The sequence below is a fragment of the Hydractinia symbiolongicarpus genome, chromosome 7 (assembly GCF_029227915.1).
Source record: "Hydractinia symbiolongicarpus strain clone_291-10 chromosome 7, HSymV2.1, whole genome shotgun sequence".
Lineage (NCBI taxonomy): Eukaryota > Metazoa > Cnidaria > Hydrozoa > Anthoathecata > Hydractiniidae > Hydractinia > Hydractinia symbiolongicarpus.
The window spans coordinates 6,374,494-6,393,822 of NC_079881.1; the positions used below are offsets into that span (position 1 = coordinate 6,374,494).

A 19,329-nucleotide genomic window follows, 5' to 3' on the forward strand; every position below is an offset into this window, starting at 1 on the left:
CAAAAAATGTCGAACAAAGTGGTGGAAAAAACACTATATTGATTGTTGTAGTGACACCCCTTAGTTTATTCATAGTTAAAAATATAACATATAATTAGGCCTAAAACAAATATATCTTGTCAACTTTTTGCCCATTCCTAATGTTTTGTGCAAATCCAGTATAAAATCTAAAAAGGGCTCAGGTCGAGGTTGATTTTCTACTTGAATATGAAAGCATATTACCACTTTTACCTAACAGAGTTTAAGCAACTTTTTTTCGGTTAAATGTCCCCTGGTTCTCTTTGAGCCCAAATATCTTAGGATTATGATTTTATCAACGAAAAGCGTTGAAATTATCTTTCTAACTTCTTCAGCGCACTTTAGCAAAACTTTTTTATAGGTTTAGAAGTAATCAGGATGTTTGTTCTAAATATTACTGAATTAGAATGAGAATAACAAATGAAACGTATGTTAATCATTCCTCACAGGATATATTTATTTTTCGAATACAATTTTTACAATAAATTCTTACTACACTATTTACACGATAACACAAATTATAATTTGTAGAATTTTCTCACCAGCTCAAAGTTGTTTTTAACATTTGTTACATAGAAAGTAAAAGTAGAGTTAACTCTCAAATTTCAACTATATTAAACAACAGTAACAAGTGAAAGGGGCGAAACGAACACAAAAGGACAGCTATGTATGACAGAGCTTCATAAGATGTACGTTAGTTTTAAATAGATATTCAAATGTCTGTCTCTCTTCCATCATCATGATCGAAACTTACTTTTCCCACAGTTGGGTCATAAAAATATAACAGTGTCCCGTCATCGTAATAAGCTGTTATGGATTCTCTCGAAAGCTTTTTATCCATTTGAGTACTTTCCATGAAGTCCTGTGAATTTTCATCTTGAAATGAATCTAAATTTTCCAAATTGTTTTCTTTTAATAATTTTGATATGTTAAGTAATTCATCTTCTATTAATTTCTGCCTTTCTTTTGATTGGTCGTTGCAGTCTGTACTATTTTCTGATTGGCTAACTGTTGCGTTATTTTTGTTTGTCGAATCCATAATGACTGCCCCATCACGGTCGATGTCATGGCAGTATTCCGGTTGACTGTCCGAGTAATATAAAAAACTTGATGCATTATCGTCAATCTCTCCTTCGCTTAAACCCTCATTCCTTAAAGTATTCTGGCCGCCATTAGCACTCTCAGAGGTATGGTAACCAATCGAAGCTTGATCGTCTGAGTAGTTTTCATCAATACCATAAGGTGGATATTCAGGTGTCTGTAAAATATCATCATTATTCGGAAAATTATATTTACTTGAATAGCCGTTATTAATAATGAATAAAGTATCGTCACTTTTTTTACTTCCGACAGGTGTTGAGATTCTCTTCTCGCCATTCATTAGTCGCGTTTTCGAGTCATCACTAACTTCCGACGCTAGCTTTGTATTCCCGACAGATTTACGCTGTTTAAAACGACGGGCCGACCCTTTGAAACTCCCTTTTAATACGTACGACATTCGCCGGAATTTTGGATGTGGTGCGCAAAAACACACCGGTAATCGATACAGCTCTTTTCGATAATCTTCACCCATGTAAAATAACACAAGTGGATTGGACACAACTTGGGCATAAAACAGTGCAACAAGCAAAAACCATGTCATTCTTGCTCCGTACGTGCCGGGAATCACACCGAAATCATTGAAAAAATAAAACACTTGAAGGGGTAATGTCGTTACTGCAAACATGATGTACATAGTCATAAGTACTTGGTTCATACGACGACTTTTCCTTCGTCGTGACGTTAAAACTTCGTCTGACATATGTCCATATAAATGCTTTATGCTGTTGGACACAGTTACGTGAATTTTGTAGTACGCAAACCCCGTTGCAACCATGGGAATGACGTACGTCAATAAAAATATGGAAACACGGTAAACAATTCTGGTCTCCATAGAAACCCATTCTAAACTGCATTGAAGTTTAGTGCCGAAAAAGGTCAATTTAAATCTACCCAATACGCCCATCAACGTTGCGGACATTATTAAAAAAGCTGTTAGCCATATGGCGGCAATCGTTATTTTGACGTGTTTCATGTTTAGTTTTTTCCCGCTCATTGCGTTTTTGACGATGATGTATCTTGCGACACCAACAGCAGTATGCGTCAGTACGCAAACACCTGCAAAATGTTCCAATACGGGATATAAGAAATATTTACAAGCTATTTCCCCAAAAGGCCAGTTTAAAAATGGAAATATGTTTGTTATAGGTAACGATATAACGACAATAGCAATGTCGGACAATGCTAAGTTGAAGACAAACCAATTGGTGATAGTTTGCATTTGTTTGCGCCGAAGGATAATTGTTGCAACAAATCCATTTCCAAGTAACCCTCCTACGAAAATAAATGTATGCAGTGCTATCTGCACCATCATTTCGTATGTAATTAGCATCTCCGATGGAGGACTTGCATGAGGTTGAACGGTGGTGGTGCAATTGTTGCATTGTGATTCATTGTAGGTCATATTGTTTTTCATATTTGCTTTTGGTCTAAAAAATAAAATTTATGAAAAATTATTCGAGTAAAAATCGACACAGTAACAACAACAGCATCTTACTTTAAAAAAATTTTTAATACTGAAATAAAATTTATTTGGGCAATTTTCAAATTCTTTTCGCTATTAATTCTTAGAAATAATTACATTAAGAGTGTTCTAATATTAATAGTAATTTCTATCATTTTCGTTCCATTTGGTTCATTCAGATCTATTTTCAAAATAGCTTTTTTGTGGTTCATTAAGTAAAAGCGAAAGCACTAAAGTATACAGTAGACTAAAAGTAGGGTCACCAACAAAACAAAACAAATACCAACAAAGAATGAATTGTTTTATATTATTTACATCACAATAACATCAATGGTGAAGATAACTTAAATTCTAATGTAAAGAGTACACAAAATGTTTTAATAGGTCAGAAAATAGCTCTTATGGTAGATTTACCCGCCACCTCCACCCTTTTAAAAACTGACAGTCATACAGTTGACTCTCCCTAATTCGAAAATTTTGTTCGAATTACAAAGAGATTCGAATTATAGAAAGTCTCTGTAATTCGAACTTTCAGTTTCAGAGAGTGAAAATTCAAATTACAGAGAGAAATTACATTAATTTCAAAATCAAGAAAACATAATTCAAGTTTCATTCAATCTTTATTTTCATAGTTTACAGAAAAAAGAAACTCCATTTGAGAAACTCTTGGATATTTACACTCTGTTTACACTCGAAATTCGAATTAGAGAGAGAATCTTGCTGAAGGGACAGAAAAACATTTTGAATTATAGAAAGTTTCGAATTATATAAATTCGAATTGTAGAAAGTTTTTTACAAGAGCTTCTTGAGGAAAATTGACAGTGACTGAACACTCGATCGAATTTTAGAAATATTCGAATTACAGAGATTCCAATTAGAGGGAGCCAACTGTATTTTCTTTTTTGGTACATAGAGTTGTTATGTATAGGTGTCTTCAAGGTCAGTGGAAAACTAAAAAATGCATACTATTCCTTAGCCTTAGCCTGTCGTACACATTCCGGTCCTCAGGTGTCCTCGCATCTGCATTTTGTGCATTTTTGTCCTGTTAGCGCATTGTAATAATATTACTCTGCGGGTGGTCCAAAATAAAGCTGCGACGCAACCATTTTAAACAGAGTGCGACAAATTATTATATAGGCAGTTGATTGACATTGACATATAATTGCAATTTCTAAACCAAATCAAAATTTACTAATCCAACAACTCTGTCCCAACTTTTTTTTTAATAATTCAATTTTCTTAAATATTTACAATTTTAAACCTAAATATATTCTTAACTAATTGTGAAGACTAAGGACCAGGAAAATCTGATTGAAAGTTACCCAAGAAGGACTGAAGTTAACCAAGAAGGACTGAATTAACCAAGAACGACTGAAGTTAATCAAGAACGGCTGAAGTTAATCAAGAACGACTGAAGATAACCAAGAACGAAAAGGTTAATCAAGAGCAACTGAAGTGTATTTATCATAAACTATTTTCTGAACTTGTTTTCATTGCCACACCTTCTTCATTAGTACATATTTGTTACAAAGTTTAATTTGTGGTGACTAACTCAATGAAAGTAATTGATCAAAGCGAAAAAATACGAGACAAAAATGTTTCCATTATACCATTATGATATCACAGACACGTGACGTACAGGACATGGGGATGACGTTTTCACAGCTGATAAAATCTAAGTTTTTACCATATTCCACTTTCTTATCAACGAGTTAATTGAGTCAGAAAAACTTACAGTGACTGGAATCATGATATCTAGTCAAATATATATGTATGTAATATATGTGTTTTGCTATGCACTTAAAGCTTCAAAAACTAATCTGCATGCTTAGCCTACACGTCATAAACACATAAATTATCAAAAAAGATTTAAAAAATATTATCTTAATTTAGAAAAATGAATGGATAAAAAAATGAGTAAAGTGATCAAATTTTTTGGAGTAGGGAAATAGTAAGTTAATTAAATTCCATTATTCACAAAAATTCTCTCCAGATAATAACTAAAAACGAAAATATGTAATCGATTATTTAAACAATTTTCAACGAAGTTGTTTATAAAATAATACCACGGTTTTTTTAAACAGATATATATTCCCACATTAAATTGGCAAGTTATCATGTTGTAGTCAGATATGGATATAACGGCGCAATATCAAAGTATGTTTTTGACAAGTTGTGGTTTCAGGCTAACACGATACATGAAGAATCTTCATCGTTGACAAGTTGTCAATCATTACTCAAATAAAAATGTGGAAATGACATGTCAAGCTGTCAAAAAGTTAAAAAAAATGAAAAAAAATGAAACAGATTTGAAATTTCATGGACTTGCATGTACTGTTCTAATTATTCTGGCTAATCCCTTGTACACTTAATAATTCTAGAATAGAAAACATCTAAATATTTAGATATCCAATCAACGAATGGACATTCTAATTTATTAGAATATGTGCTTTAAATATAAAAAATAAGAAGTGTAACCATAGAGGCTGTTTCAAAGTTAAACCATAAAATACCTTAATGCTGTTAATTTTTTCAAGGTCATAATTTCCGTGAATAATTTAATGAAACTTTAGAAAACGTCACGACGAATGACATGCGACGAAATGATTAGGAATTGTCACTTCTAAAAATTGAGACCACGAAATGTATTTTCTTTTTTTACCTGTTGAGATCAAATACCCTCGCAGTTTACTCGTTACTAAGGGGAGGCTATTATTTGGGAATACCTACTTTATTAGATGTATGGCAAAAACAAAGCATTTAAGTTATATAAACAGAATTGTATCATTGGTTGGCGTCACATAGTTGGTATAGAATATAGAATATATCGCAAAACAGAATGGCTACGAAAAGCGAATATTGAAAAAATTTGTTGAGTTCTATACTAGCTATACAAAAATATATAAGAAAAGTTAGACTGATGCCAAAATGGAGAATTGCTCATGAAAATCCGTGTTATGTTTTATGTTGAAACAATGTCAACAGTTTTAACAGATTAACATTGTCAAATGCTTACGTTAAAAAATGTTTGCGTTTTGTGGCTATCAGATGTTCTTATCTGAAACTTAGTTTTCATACAATCTCCAGTTGTAATATTAGTGAAACACATGCTTAATCAAAAGGCCCAGAAGGGGCAAATAGAACAAAAGGCCCAGAAGGGGCAAATAGAACATTTTAAACTTAATATTAGGTTTTTACAAATAAGTTTTATGCTTGTCACGTGAGAAAGTTAGTAGCTAGAGGATCACAGTTAGAACTTTATAAAAGTCGTTAGCAAATCTGAGAAATTGTGAAAATGTAAAAATTATTAACCTTCACAGTTTTATTGTATCTGAAAGCATATACACTTACTTTTATTTTAATTTTAATTTTTCTTATTTGCAACAAGGATTTCTTTACTGGGAAAAGAAAAAAATTAAATTAAAATAAAGAGACAAAAAACACAGTTTTAAAAAGAAATAGAGAATTAGGAGAAAAATAATGCATTATAAATAAAAAGCTCTAAGTTATATGTTATATAAAAATGATTATAAATTATAAATAAATTATTAAAAATTATAACACAAACTTTATTAGAAAAGGAGAAATTAAAGAAAGCAAAGAACTTACTTTTAAGCAGTTATATAATATTTTTAAAGTAAGTACCACTCATGACAATTTCTTCAATGAATTTTTAAAGTACCTCAAACGGATCTTACCATCTATTTTTCGTTCATGTTCAGTTACTTCAACTCCTGTTGTTGTTAATAAGACAGGGCTTGAAATAATAAACAAACACTTACGGACGCATTACAACGAACAATCACACAGTATGGAGCGTCATGTATATCTTAATCTTGTTTTGATACGAATTATAAGTCCTGCATCCCATTAGCTCTTTCTCTCCATCGGAGAGCACAAACAGAAGGTTTTTGACATTTAGATTAAATGTAATAGCGTTATAGAAAAACTTAACCAACCTGTTAATTTAGAATATTGACCTAATTTGTAAAAACAATTTTTAAAAACTGAAATAAATGCAAGATGGAAATGCATAATTTTTCCCTTAAAAAAAGATGCTTCCAGCCTCGTCTCCAGGGCTTTCACCTTTTGCGACAAACGAGAAGAGGTTCTGTGCAAGTGCGCACGCGCAAAAATGCAGTAAAAAGAAACGAAAATAAATACGGATTAATGAAAATGAGATCAATCTCCGACTCAATGTGGCCATACTTTCGCCCATAAAAGGACGCAACAATGGCATGTAATCATACTCGTCCAACGGGGGCGTAACGATTGCATTTGATTATAATTTCGGCCAAAAAGGGCGTAGCAATGGCATGTGATCATACTTACCCAACAGAGGGCGTGATAATTACATGTGCTCATACATTCGCACAACGGAGGGCGTAGCAATTGCATTTGCTTGCACTTTCGCCCAACAAAGGGCGCAACAATGGCATGTGGCCATACTTTCGCCCAACAGAAGACGTAAAAATAGCATGTGATCATACTCGCTAACCGGAGGGCGTAACAATTGTATGTGCTTATACTTTCGCCAAACAGGGGGCACAACAATTGCATGTGCTCATATGTGCGCCCAACAAAGGGCGTAACAATGTACTCATGCTAAATAAACACCGTTGGGGTTCTCGTTCTACATTTCTTTTGTTAAAAATCCCGTGTGTCGGAGAGTGGCTGTTTTTATCTTTCTGTAACAAGTTTGCTGATTAGGAAATGTTTAATTATGTCATCTTCTTATGTTTATAATAACAATCAATTAATTAATTAAACTCACTCTTTTTAATATTAATAAAAACAATAGGTAATTAATTAAAAAGTAAAATAGTTTATTATAAAGTAATTAATATCTCTAGACGCCACTTGTCATTGAAATTTCTTAGACAGTCTACTTAAATTAAGCATTATTTGACGTTCTCTGACGGGTTGTCCTTTCTAAAGTTTCGGATTCATTTTAACTAATGAATTTTTCAATAAAGCCTACGATTTTTGCAAACTCAAAACCATCATCTTTAATCTGATGTTGTTGTTGTTTGGTCATTTTTCATATCTTTTAACCGTCATTCACTTTCCCAGTATAAACGTTTCCAAACTTTACAGCCTCTGCGCTTTGTGTCATAATTAAACGTGACATGAGAGAGACCTGAGAACGAGATTATTGAAGTTACATAGGGAATTAAGAAATAAGAATATTATAAATATTACAACTTTTCCTCCAAATTGTTAACAATATAGCGCATGTTATCAGACAGAATAAGACTTATAATCGGGAAAGAAAGTTGATTGATACAAAGGCGACATTCTCATCCTTTGTGTCAAATGATCAATAGCCTGCACCCGGTGTATGTCAGATAGAAACCTGTTTAATATTTGCTATTCGCATTCTCTATGACGCCTGCACAACTAAATAATCCAGGTCGGCCCCCATAAAGGCCCAAAAATTGGAGAAAATTGTCATAATGATGTTAGCAACAATAAACACATTTTAAGAAGTAGGATATAAACAATTAACTTGAAATCCAAAGTTTCCTTCTAACTCCTCATTGAGCAGTCAACTGAGATAATAAGTAAATCAAAACTACAAAAAGCACGCAGTTAGATTAGTATTTAATAAAAAAATAATTTTACACCATCTAAACCTTTTGTTTCGAAAGATAAATACGATGTATATTCTATGTATATTAAATAAATTGATGTCAAAATGTACAAGATTACCAATAATTTAGCATCAATAGTTTTTTTACAGAATTTTCAAAGATGTTACGGAGAACCACTCGTTACTTAAAGCTTAACCTTTATCAGCCAAGAATAAACTCAAAATACGACAGTTTTGCAATATAAAGCAGGGGATAATTTTTTTTTAACAAAGATATTATTTGCTTACTTTATTCTGCTTAATTTGTTGTTAGGGATTGGGTGATTAGACTCGTTGTCTTCTTTTTGTTACTGTCAGTAAACTATCATACACGAATATTTATATATTTGTAATATTATCTTATCTAGTCGTTTAAGCCCGTGGAAAAATCCACTTAGGCAGAAGAACAATGTGAAAAAACGGTCCGTTCAAACTTACCGTGTATTATTACAGCCTTTAACGGTTCGTTGAAAGCACATGATCTTATACATTATTTTGATTAGCATTTCAGGTTCTATAAAATACATGCAACGGATAATTCTTCACATTGTTCCTCTGCCTAAGTGGATTTTTCCATGGGTGGGTTGACCAATTTTGGTCTCAGGTGGTCTCTAGTTACGCAAGCGGGAGATGACGTTAGGTACTTCCACCAGTTTTCAAGTTAGGCCTTAGTGAGTAGACTTTGCTAATTTAAATTAAGCTATTGACGTTAAATTAATGATGATTTATGTCAGCACGTTTAATTTGTCAATTTAAGACATGCATTTTTCGCCTGTCACTTTCTCCTGTGCCTGTCACTATTTCCGGTGCCTGTCACTATTTCCTGTGCCTGCCACTATTTCCTGCGCTTGTCACGGACGCAGTTTGTTATTATAAGAGATATTATCGTAATGTTACAGTTAGGAAGAAATCAATTCAAAAAAAGGTCAAATTGCTTGAGCTTAATATAGAAGTAACCTATGTAATTACTTGTAGCAATGAACTTTCCACATTAACAATCTCGTCTCGATATTCTCTTTAGTTAAATAATTTCGTATAAATTTCATCATCTCAAGAGTCTTACTTAAAACATCAAGATAAAGGATTAATCACTTTCTGACTTGTCCTAATTTCAAAAAGATAAACTTTATCTCAAAGATACGAAGCATCTGATTTCGTCACTAAAATTATTAAAGGTTTCGTCACTAAAGTTTTTCCTCCAATTGCATCCATCAAATGAAATGTAATTAAATATTTTTTTAACAGCCGTAATTTTTATCTACATTTTATCAATGGTTACAGTTTTCCTTCTGTTTTACATCGCTAGCCTGCGCTCAGAAGAACCAAGAACTGTACCAGAATCTTTCTCATACAGTTATGAATTTATGTTCTTATTGGACCGTTATGTATTTTTATGTATCCGTCAAAATTTCACGTTATGTATTTTTATGTAAACTACAAGAGAAGAATTGGCATGCTAAACAGACATATTTTTTTGGAGAAGGTTTAAAGTTTTGATTTTAGGGCCCAGAAAATTCACGAAATTAAAATTCCGCGGAAGTTTGAAGTAAAACTTTTTAGGTATATTTTGTAAAATTTTAACGTTGGTAAAACAATTGACACCTCCATAGGAATTTCAAAAAATTATCCTTCACAAGAAGTCTTAAGATTACATCAACTATCATTATTATTTCCAAAATAACATTGCGAAATATAAATCCGTGTTTTATCACTTCTGTATTATGCATCGTTACGACAACTACAGAGAAGGTTGTCAAATTCTTAATCTGACGATACTGAGCTTTTTTAGTTTCAATGAGATGTTCGCTTACGAAGACAAATAGTTTAACTTATTTACACGACGTTAGCATATTAGAAACTAATGGTCTTTCCTTGCGCATCAAAAAAAACAGAAAAGACAATAAAACCGGAAACAATCGGATTAACCTTATTTCGTATAAATATCGTAATAGGATTGTTATTAGCTTACCATTTTCGGGTTATTGTATTCGATAGGTATAAAACGAATTACTGTTAAGAAAAATCACATCCGGTTTTATTTGTCGGTATAGCCCGACACCGTCACGAAATGAATAGCTTTGATGCGATCAGAAAGTATGAATTGGAACTAGGAGTAATTTTTTTTGTTATTATATCTCGAGGTCTCAGTAAAGACACAATTCCTGTCACATAAAGACCAAAACATCCCGTGACAGGTATTGTAGTGTTTCGGGTACGAACAAAGTGTAAATCGGAAAGAATCTTAGCGAAATTTTTTGGTGGGCGTAGGTATTCCTTATTTACGCTTTTTTAACCTCAACAAAACTTTAAAAAAAGCAGAGCCAGAGAATAGCTTTTTTTCGTTCTTTTGTGTGGGGAAAAATCTCACAACAGAACGCCAGACTAACACGATGGTTAGTCTTGCTCGTTACAAAAACTTTACCAACACTTCCATCAAATAACAATTCTTCACTACTAGGTGTAGTTGGTAGAATACTACAATATCAACCTTTCCATAATTGTAGCCACACCACCTACGCGCTTAGAGAGAGAAACATTTAGAATAAAAGTTAGATAAATTAAATACGCTCTTTTTTAAAACAAAAAAAAACAAAATAAAATTATATACATGAAAAGTCATGCAGCCTATAGTGTTTCAACTTATGGCGTCAAACAGTTTATGTAAAGTGAAAGAAAAATTACATCTTAGAATCTGCTGATGTTTAAGGTTTCGTTGACATAAGATGATATAAGAAGGATTTTATAACATTTCACGTATGAATCTTCTACTTGTAACTGGTGGTACATCCAAAAGAAATTATCATCCCTTCTTTAACAACAACACTACCAACATAAAAATCTTACCTTCTATCTTTGTGTGGTAAGCATTAAATTCTCAAAATGAGACGACACATTTCACACATCGCTTTTTAATCCATTTTCTATAGGAAAGTTTATCAGAAAGATCAAGAGAGATAACTGAAATACAAATATGCTTTTTTCACATATGACGTCATTGCGTCAATTAGCGTCCAGGCTACTTTTTAAACATCATTTTAGGTTTGAAAAAGTTTATACTAAGAGTGGTCAATTATCAAATGTTACCACAAGAACATTTTTTAAAATAAAATTTAGAAATTAAATGGACTATACCTTATTTGTCAAGTTGTCATGACAACTGTCTAAATGTCCTGTGTTGCCATGGACATAGACATATGTTACGCCAACTGCTTTTTTCAAGTTTTACCGATAAAAACGAACACTTGACACCTCTTTTACATTGGTAGTAATAACTGACTTCTGTATGTCACACTTGCAAGGGAGCGAAAGGAAAGTTCGAGACAGTAAGAAGTTGGAAATAGTCTCCCAGACAGAGGAGGAAAGCAATCAAAAGTAGTAAACAAGCACGTCACGTGATTAAACAAAAACATTATAATAAAAACGACAAATAAAAGATTAAAACTTAAAGAATAATATATGTCTAAAAGATTAAAGAGTCAAATACCTGCATAAGAAAGTTCAACAATCAAATGTCCTATTGTGTGAACTACAAGTTTAAGTATGAAGACAAATAAAAATCGGTTTGTTTGCTTTCAAAATGGCAAGTGAAAACTAGGAGCTAATGAAGGTCGTTTTTGTGTTGCGTAATGAAAGTAGAGAAAAAAGGCGGGCTTAGTTTAAGTGCTTTTGCAAATAATGAGTAAATTTTACACCTTAAGACGTTTCGCGATATATGAGAAACATGCTGTTGACTTCTACGTATGGATACTATTATGTTTTTACCCGTCACTGATAGCTTTATGGCTTTTCCCGTACCACGGATACTATTATGCCTTTTCATACCATGGATGCCATTATGATTTACTCTTACAAACAAAATGCAAACGCAGAAACCGTGAAAAGTCCATTTAGGCAGAAAAACAATGGAAAAGGTAGAAGGTTTTAGTCATTGTGATGACGTCAGCATTGCATAAACAAAATCAATATATAAAGGGTTGCGGAGTGGGAAGAGGTCCCCTATGTTCATCGCACAAATTCCTATAGCAATTTACAAGTCCTCAGGCAACCTCTCTTCAGGTCTCTTTTTCACTTTTTTATTATGGTCGCACTCCAAACTTTATTAAAAATCGTGAATTTATTATAAATGCATTCGTTTTTCAGCAAGTGCAAACGGCATACACGTTGCAAAAGATTATTTATAGAAAACATTACAAAGAGAATTCCTAGGTATTCTTTAGATAATTGTCTTCCATGCTTTTGCTTTAAGAATTTAAGTAATAAATCTTTGAACTATTTACTCTGGGCGCTCATTTGGACTGAACCTGGACTGAAATTAATTGGCCACAAAGCGCTTATTAAAAAGTTTGCAAAAAAAGCATTCTAGTACCCAGAGCGTTTTGCAATTAACACAACGAAAAACCTTTTTTTATGATAATAACAATATCAAGATCGTTTTGAGGTTGATTTCTTTATGTTTTCATTGCATAACGCCAACAACATTAAACTACCCTGCGTACGTTGACTGTTGACAGTTATCATTCAATACAGTAAAAATGGCATTATATTCTTTTGTTCGCTTAAGTAAGTTAATTTACAAAACAAAGAAAGGGTACAACAAAAGGGAGTTGTAAACATTTTCTTAACCGGTAACAACAAGCATTTGAAGTTCTTTACAATATTTGTTAAAGAATATTTCTATACTAAAACTGCCTAGTATAGCCATCGTTTTGTAGACGTGGTTTTGTCGTAGTGTAAACAGATAAAAGACAGGTTCGGAAGTTTGTTAGAAAAATTCCTTAACTAGCTATATAAAAGATAAATTAAAAAAAGAATTAGTTCTTAACCAAAGAAAGTTAAAGTAATATTGTTACAAACCTGAGTTCATTTCTTCTTTTTCCCTCTTCGAAACACAGACTGTTTTTTTATAAACTTAATTCAAAGAACAATCATAAAAAACGCAAAAATGATAAATTTAATTGATAACTTTATAACTTTTCTCAGCAGTTTTCTCTTTTTTCAGAGAAATTTTGGACTTCGTGATCGATTTATAATTTTGATTTGCACATTTCGCGCCAAAAAGCCACTTTAAACCCAGTTCCTTATCGGTTAAAAATCCGTCGGTGAAAAATTTCGTCGGTGAAAAATATTCGTCACCTAGACAAAAATTCGTCACTTTTTGCCGATTTTTTTTTCCAGGAGAGTTTTACAAAATAAATTCTCTCGTTTCTTTTATTCCTTTTTTGCTGCGTTGGCTTAATTTACGCTTTTAAAGTACATAAAATACCGTGTATAAATTATTTACATCAATCTATAACAATTTGAACTGGTGTATCCTCATTTATTTACAAATCAATTTCGCTCGACTGAATTTGTGGTTCTGTTTCCATTTCTCGACTTTCTGTTTCTCGACTTTTGGACTGACCTTCCATCTCTTAACTGTCGGACTTTTTCGACTCATCGATTGTAATGACTAGATAATCGGCTTAATCTCCACTATATTCATAACTATAAAAATTCCAGACAAAATCTTGCATTGTATCGACAACCCATTTGTATTTCGCAGAAAATTTTAATAACAACGGGACTTCTAATCCACCAAAAAGACTTGACTACGGCTTGTACTTTAAGTACTTTGGAGGTCCAGAAACTTTCCCACGTTCTTGCGTAGTAAAAAAGTACACGTAATGACATATTTCTCGCGGAATGTGCGTGACTGTTTTCCAACCTTTGAAACACGGATTATTTGTTTTATGGAACACGCGTAAGGGTCTGTTGATAATGATGTTGCATTTGTTTCCAAATCTATTTTTACCAACCTGGTTCCCAGCGCCTGTTGTCTCTTTTTATCTCAGGACGGCGAGACGAACATGGCCCTGGGGGAAGCCTCGTCACGTGACCCTCCAATGCACAGTTTTCCGTGTGCAATATTTGATGAGATTTGTCTCAATGAACCAAAGTTTTATATATAACCTTGCAGAGCTAAGTGAACTCGGCGTTTTACGTCGCAGATATGTATGGCGAGTTTGTTTTGATTCACCTCATACGCTTTCTAAATGTATAAATATACAATGTTTTTTAAGCTGCTGTTTACTTGAAGAAATTCAAGCAATTTAGTTATATGTATTTTACTGAAATGTGGCTAGCAAGCGCTGGGTTGCAAAAATTCAAACAACTTAATTTTTTAGATTTTGCTGCATCAATGCCAAAATTGATTTTTTATTCTTACTTTGCACAAAATTTATTTAAACAATGGTTAACAATTTGTATATGGTGAACTCACTGCTTGCAGTTATATTTAGCAACTGCTATATAGTCCAAAAAGTTGGGCAAAAAACCTTACATGTGGATGAAAAAGTCTTCAAAAAGTATTTACTTTAGGAGTCATTGCTTTTACATTTTGTGACCTTAACATTTCCAAAAAGCCACCCATTACTGATAAATTCTGCCTTATCTTTTCCTAATGACATATTTTTAAAACGCCATACCCTTGTTTTATTTTTTACTGAACAAGCTCACATTTTATTACACACACAGAGATTGATTCAGTATTCTCATAAGAGCATTTAATCACAAAAATATATTTCTTGCAAAAAATTTTTCGTTAAACAGCATAATTTTAGGTTGAATCTTATCTGACTTTTTTTGAGGTTAGAGTAGCTTTTGAAATTTTCTGAACCTGTCAAAAATTGATATGCTGTCCAAAACGGCTTATCGGTGTCTCTAGAAAGGACTAAACTCTGGAACACAGAAAATATAATGATAATAGAACTATTTTTTTTGGCTCATTTCATAAAATCAGTAAACTTTTGTGTAAGAAAGCAAGATTTAGGTAGTTTCTCATTTTCTTCTTCGATTGAGACAGTTCAAATATTGTTCAAGAGATCTATTAGTCTGAAATTACCTCTTTGGCACATAACTTCATGTAGCATCTTATAAAGATTCCAAAAATGTGCTAGCTAACTTTTGCCACAAATCATTGTACTCAGAATATGCTGTCCTTTGTTGCACTGGAGGCAGTTAAAAGAAGTCACCTACTGTTATAATAGTTATATCAGCAAATGGAACAAAACAAAAAACACTACTCATGAACACCCTTTATTACCTTATTATAATAATTTTGTATATAAATGGCCAGTGATTGTAAAATTTAGTTTCATCAGTAAGAAGTATCTACATATATAAAATTGAGTGGAACGAATTCTTTGATCGCTTGTGCGCCAACAAAATACTTCTTAACAAACTGGATTTAAAAAAAAAATTTACAACCAGATGATTGCGTTGGCTAAAAAAGATTCGAATACAACCAAGAAAGGATTAAATGGAGCTTGTCATTACTAGTATAAATCTGTCCTGATTATTGAGGCAAAAATAAACATTTCCAAAAACCTGTTGCAAAATCAGATCATGATTACTGTGGAATATCAGATATCTAAATATCAAAACAGATTGGGAATCTAGACAGATCCAGCAGAAAGGAACCTGAATCGCGTGATTTTTAAAATGCCAAAAACATGACTACCGGAGATACCGTATTTTCTCGTATATAACCCGCACATCGTATAACCTGCAGCTCAGCTTTTATCATGCACACTGTGATTGCTGAGATATAAATAGATTAGAATTATATTCAACACAAAAGAAAAAAATGATCTCAGAATTGTGTTTCGGAGAGAGCTCGTAATATTAACACTGGCAAGCAATTGAAGTTTATCGTGTTGGTACTATTTTCTTTATTGAATGTATAAACTTTAAATCTCGCAATAAATGACAGAAAATATAAAACTTATCACATTACCCGCACCACATTATAACCCGCACCAACGGTGGAAGTCGTAAAAATCAACTTATAACCCGCGGGTTATATATCGAAAAATACGGTAGATCTTGTTGCGTCTTACCTCTGTAACCAACTTTCGAAATATTTTTCTTAGAAACTGGATCTCCACAGTCTGGGAACAGATGCCCTTTTTAACAGAAATGAAACCACCAGTGTCTGTATCTTCCGTTTTGTTTGATTCACAGAGTTCAGTGCAGTAGAGCACGAAAAAGTGTCTTCTTTTATTCTCATCGCACCAGTCTGTACAAACGTTGCATTTAGAAGTAGTTCGTCTGTCTGTAAGTAGGGCAGTTTCACTTTCTCGGGTAGAAAAACTACTCACAAATCCGAGATCGAAAACTCATCCCTCAATTCGAACAAATACCATGCACTTAGTTGCTTGGATGCTTACAGAAAAAAGCTCATTAAGGAGGCGATTTCGGAAAAAATCACTCAAGCTTCTTCTCCTCGCGAAAGGAAGTGGACTGGCTAGTGTGCTGAAAGACAGGTTGATCCACTTTAGATGTCATGTAACACATATTTTTAATTATATAAACAATGTAAGGTTTTGAGTATAGCACAATTTGTTTCGATAGGTCAGCCATTTTTGCATTCCATGATACAGTTGATGAAAGTTGGGTAAGCGAAAATCCACAAGTGAGTGCACTTACCCAGGAGTGTTTAATGACAGGCATCCCTAACTAAAATTGTTTTTTTGTTTGGAATGTTTAACTAGTGTTTATGTAAAAAGAATCTTAAGGATAATAAAGAAATCTCTATCAGGTATTATTACTCAAATTTTTAGTATTGTTAACTATTACTTTCACCTCTAGAGTTTTAGATATTCATGATTTAGATACAAAATTTATGATAAAACAGAGGACCAATACAAATTTGTTTTCGGAAAGTTACATAAGTCATAGAGACGGGAATATCAAATCCATCAATAGCATTTTAGGCTGTTGGTGTTTATTTAAACTGACATCTGAGGAATCGTCACCATTATTTTTCCGCTCTGTACAGGACACCTGCAAGTCTTCCTCATCACGAAGGTATACATATTTTTGTTTAGGTTAAAAAAATTTTTGTCGGACTATCTAATTTTTTGCTAAAAATCCAACTTATTACATGTAGTGGTAACTCAATTTTTTTTTTTATTATTATTTTTTTTTTTTTTGATTTTTTAAAGTTCGAGCTATCATTATTACTGTACTTTGAGGGAAAATAACTTAGGAACGGGATGATAACGTCATTTCATTTTTACCGCGTAAGTAATTAAATAAGATCCACCTTTGACCAAATTGGGTAAGTTCCCTAAACCTGGGTCAGTCAGTTCGTTTTGGAATAGACAAACTGACGACGACACCAAAAAGCATTTACGTCCCAATATCTCTTCAACCGTTCGTCGAAAGCACACGACCTTAAACATTTTATGCAAAAAGAAGTTTTTAAAAGGATAGCGATACCAATATCCGGATAGCGATACCAATATCCGGATCCGGATAAACTATCTGAGTTCATCACTAACATATTGACGCACATAGTGCAGTGGGTTCGTCTGCAGCTCCAAGTTCTGAGGACCGCGGATCACATCCCGCTCACTGCTTGGCAGTGTATTAGTGATGAACAAAGTAGTTCTTCTTCAATATACCAATATTATTGTTTCTCCAAGTCCATTGCCTTAGATCAGCACCTACGATTAAAAAACATAAACAATTTGCGACCAATCCTAACATAGATAACATGATCAACGTTTGTAATGAGAAGAACAGGGTTTTTTTTAATGATTCTTTGGAACAAGTCACTAAGAAACTACGTAAAAGACGTCATTCACGGGAATATAGATTCTAGGCGTAATGATGCGGAAACGGAAGTGAAAGGAAAAAAATCTAAACGATACTGTACTACTAGAAATTATCCCAGAACGTACTTTCTTAAGAATTTAAAACCAAATTTTCAACATTTTAGGTACAAGAACAGTTAGTCTGGCAGAATATGCTATATTCAAGGACGTAATACAAAGAGGAATGAAAGAACTTCAAAAATTAGTAAATGCACCACATAGAAAAATAGAAGCAGATTACTCTTCAAATGTTAGAGTTGATTTCAATTTGGAGCGCAAAGGAAATGAATGTATGATGGCCGGTGTAGCCAACACAGGTAATCAATGAAAACAAAGGCACAGAAATTGAACGATCGAGGATAACAAACGAACATTAAAAAGAGGAAACTGCGATGAAGAAGTACAGATTGTCGATCTTTTTATCTGTTGTTACTTTGAGAAATGTTATTCATCCTTTTTCATTGAAACAAATGTCCTCAACTTTAATATCGACATCTTCTATATTTCTGACAACGAGAACGGACATAACCAACAGAAAAAGCTTGATAAGTTTTGCAATGTTAGATACCTTTAAAACATCTGGCCGTAAAGTCGAACTAAGTAGTAAGCGCAAGTCCATCGATAATCAAACTAATCCTGTTTTTTTTTCACAATACCACAACCGATACTATCTGTGCATCAAGAGCCTGCGGAAAGGAAAGATAACACTGCAAAGAGTTCAATCAATTTTACAAACTCCGGCCCTACTAAAGCATCGGGCAAATTTTGTCAATTAAGGCAGATGTTACAGTGATAAGTGAGAAAAATATGATTTCACGTCCGAGACACCTGAAAAAGAAGAAAAAAGAAAAGGTTTATGATGATGTTGATAATTAGAGCACGATAAAAATGGGTATTCTTTTAGCGAAAGAAACCTTTCCAATGAGGATACTGAAGACAGGAATGGTAATGAGATTGAGCATAGGTTTGTTGGTGTAGATGTCGACTCACTAATAGCTACAGAAGTACCACTGAGCGTTAGTAAACTATACATTAAGTTTTAAATTTAAATTTATGAGCAAACAGTAAAATAAAAATGTATTCACATCATTTTAAAAACGTGACTGCATGGTTTAATATATGTCAAATGAAACGCATTAAAAACATAAAAAACATATCCGAAATTTAACAATCTTATCACACTACCATCATCAATACTCTTTTTATAATTGTGTTAATTACAATTTTGTGAAGCTGCTGGTTAAAAGCTGTAAAAGTCAACATTTTGTAGATTTTTTTTCTAAATCTTCATGTACAAAATAGCATGCTGGAATTTGATCATAACCAAGCTTGTTTCCATGTTGTTCTGTATTGTGGAAAAAGTATTTCACGGAACAGAAAAGAATATTTTTTAGCAAAAAACATGCGCAAAGTAAACTTTGTTATTAAAATTCTCGCTTACATTTTATTGTATAACAAAAGTACGGACTTTTTTTTAC

The 19,329-nt window shown here is 33.0% G+C and overlaps 1 protein-coding gene across 4 annotated transcripts; it reads right to left on the minus strand.

The window, feature by feature from the left end:
• Window positions 1–259: 259 nt before the first annotated feature.
• On the minus strand, window positions 260–13,215 carry LOC130649095 (galanin receptor type 1-like). 4 transcript variants are annotated; one of them, XM_057455299.1, is made up of 2 exons: window positions 13,068–13,215; window positions 260–2,546 (listed from the first exon to the last, which is right to left on the minus strand). In XM_057455299.1, exon 2 carries the CDS (start codon window positions 2,531–2,533, stop codon window positions 731–733), a length of 1,803 nt encoding a protein of 600 aa, XP_057311282.1. In that variant the 5' UTR covers window positions 2,534–2,546; window positions 13,068–13,215; the 3' UTR covers window positions 260–730. The 4 variants fall into 4 exon arrangements, with proteins under 4 accessions (XP_057311282.1, XP_057311279.1, XP_057311281.1 ...); XM_057455296.1 differs by lacking the exon at window positions 13,068–13,215 and adding an exon at window positions 11,058–11,250; XM_057455298.1 differs by lacking the exon at window positions 13,068–13,215 and adding an exon at window positions 6,280–6,392.
• Between the last annotated feature and the right edge of the window lie 6,114 nt (window positions 13,216–19,329).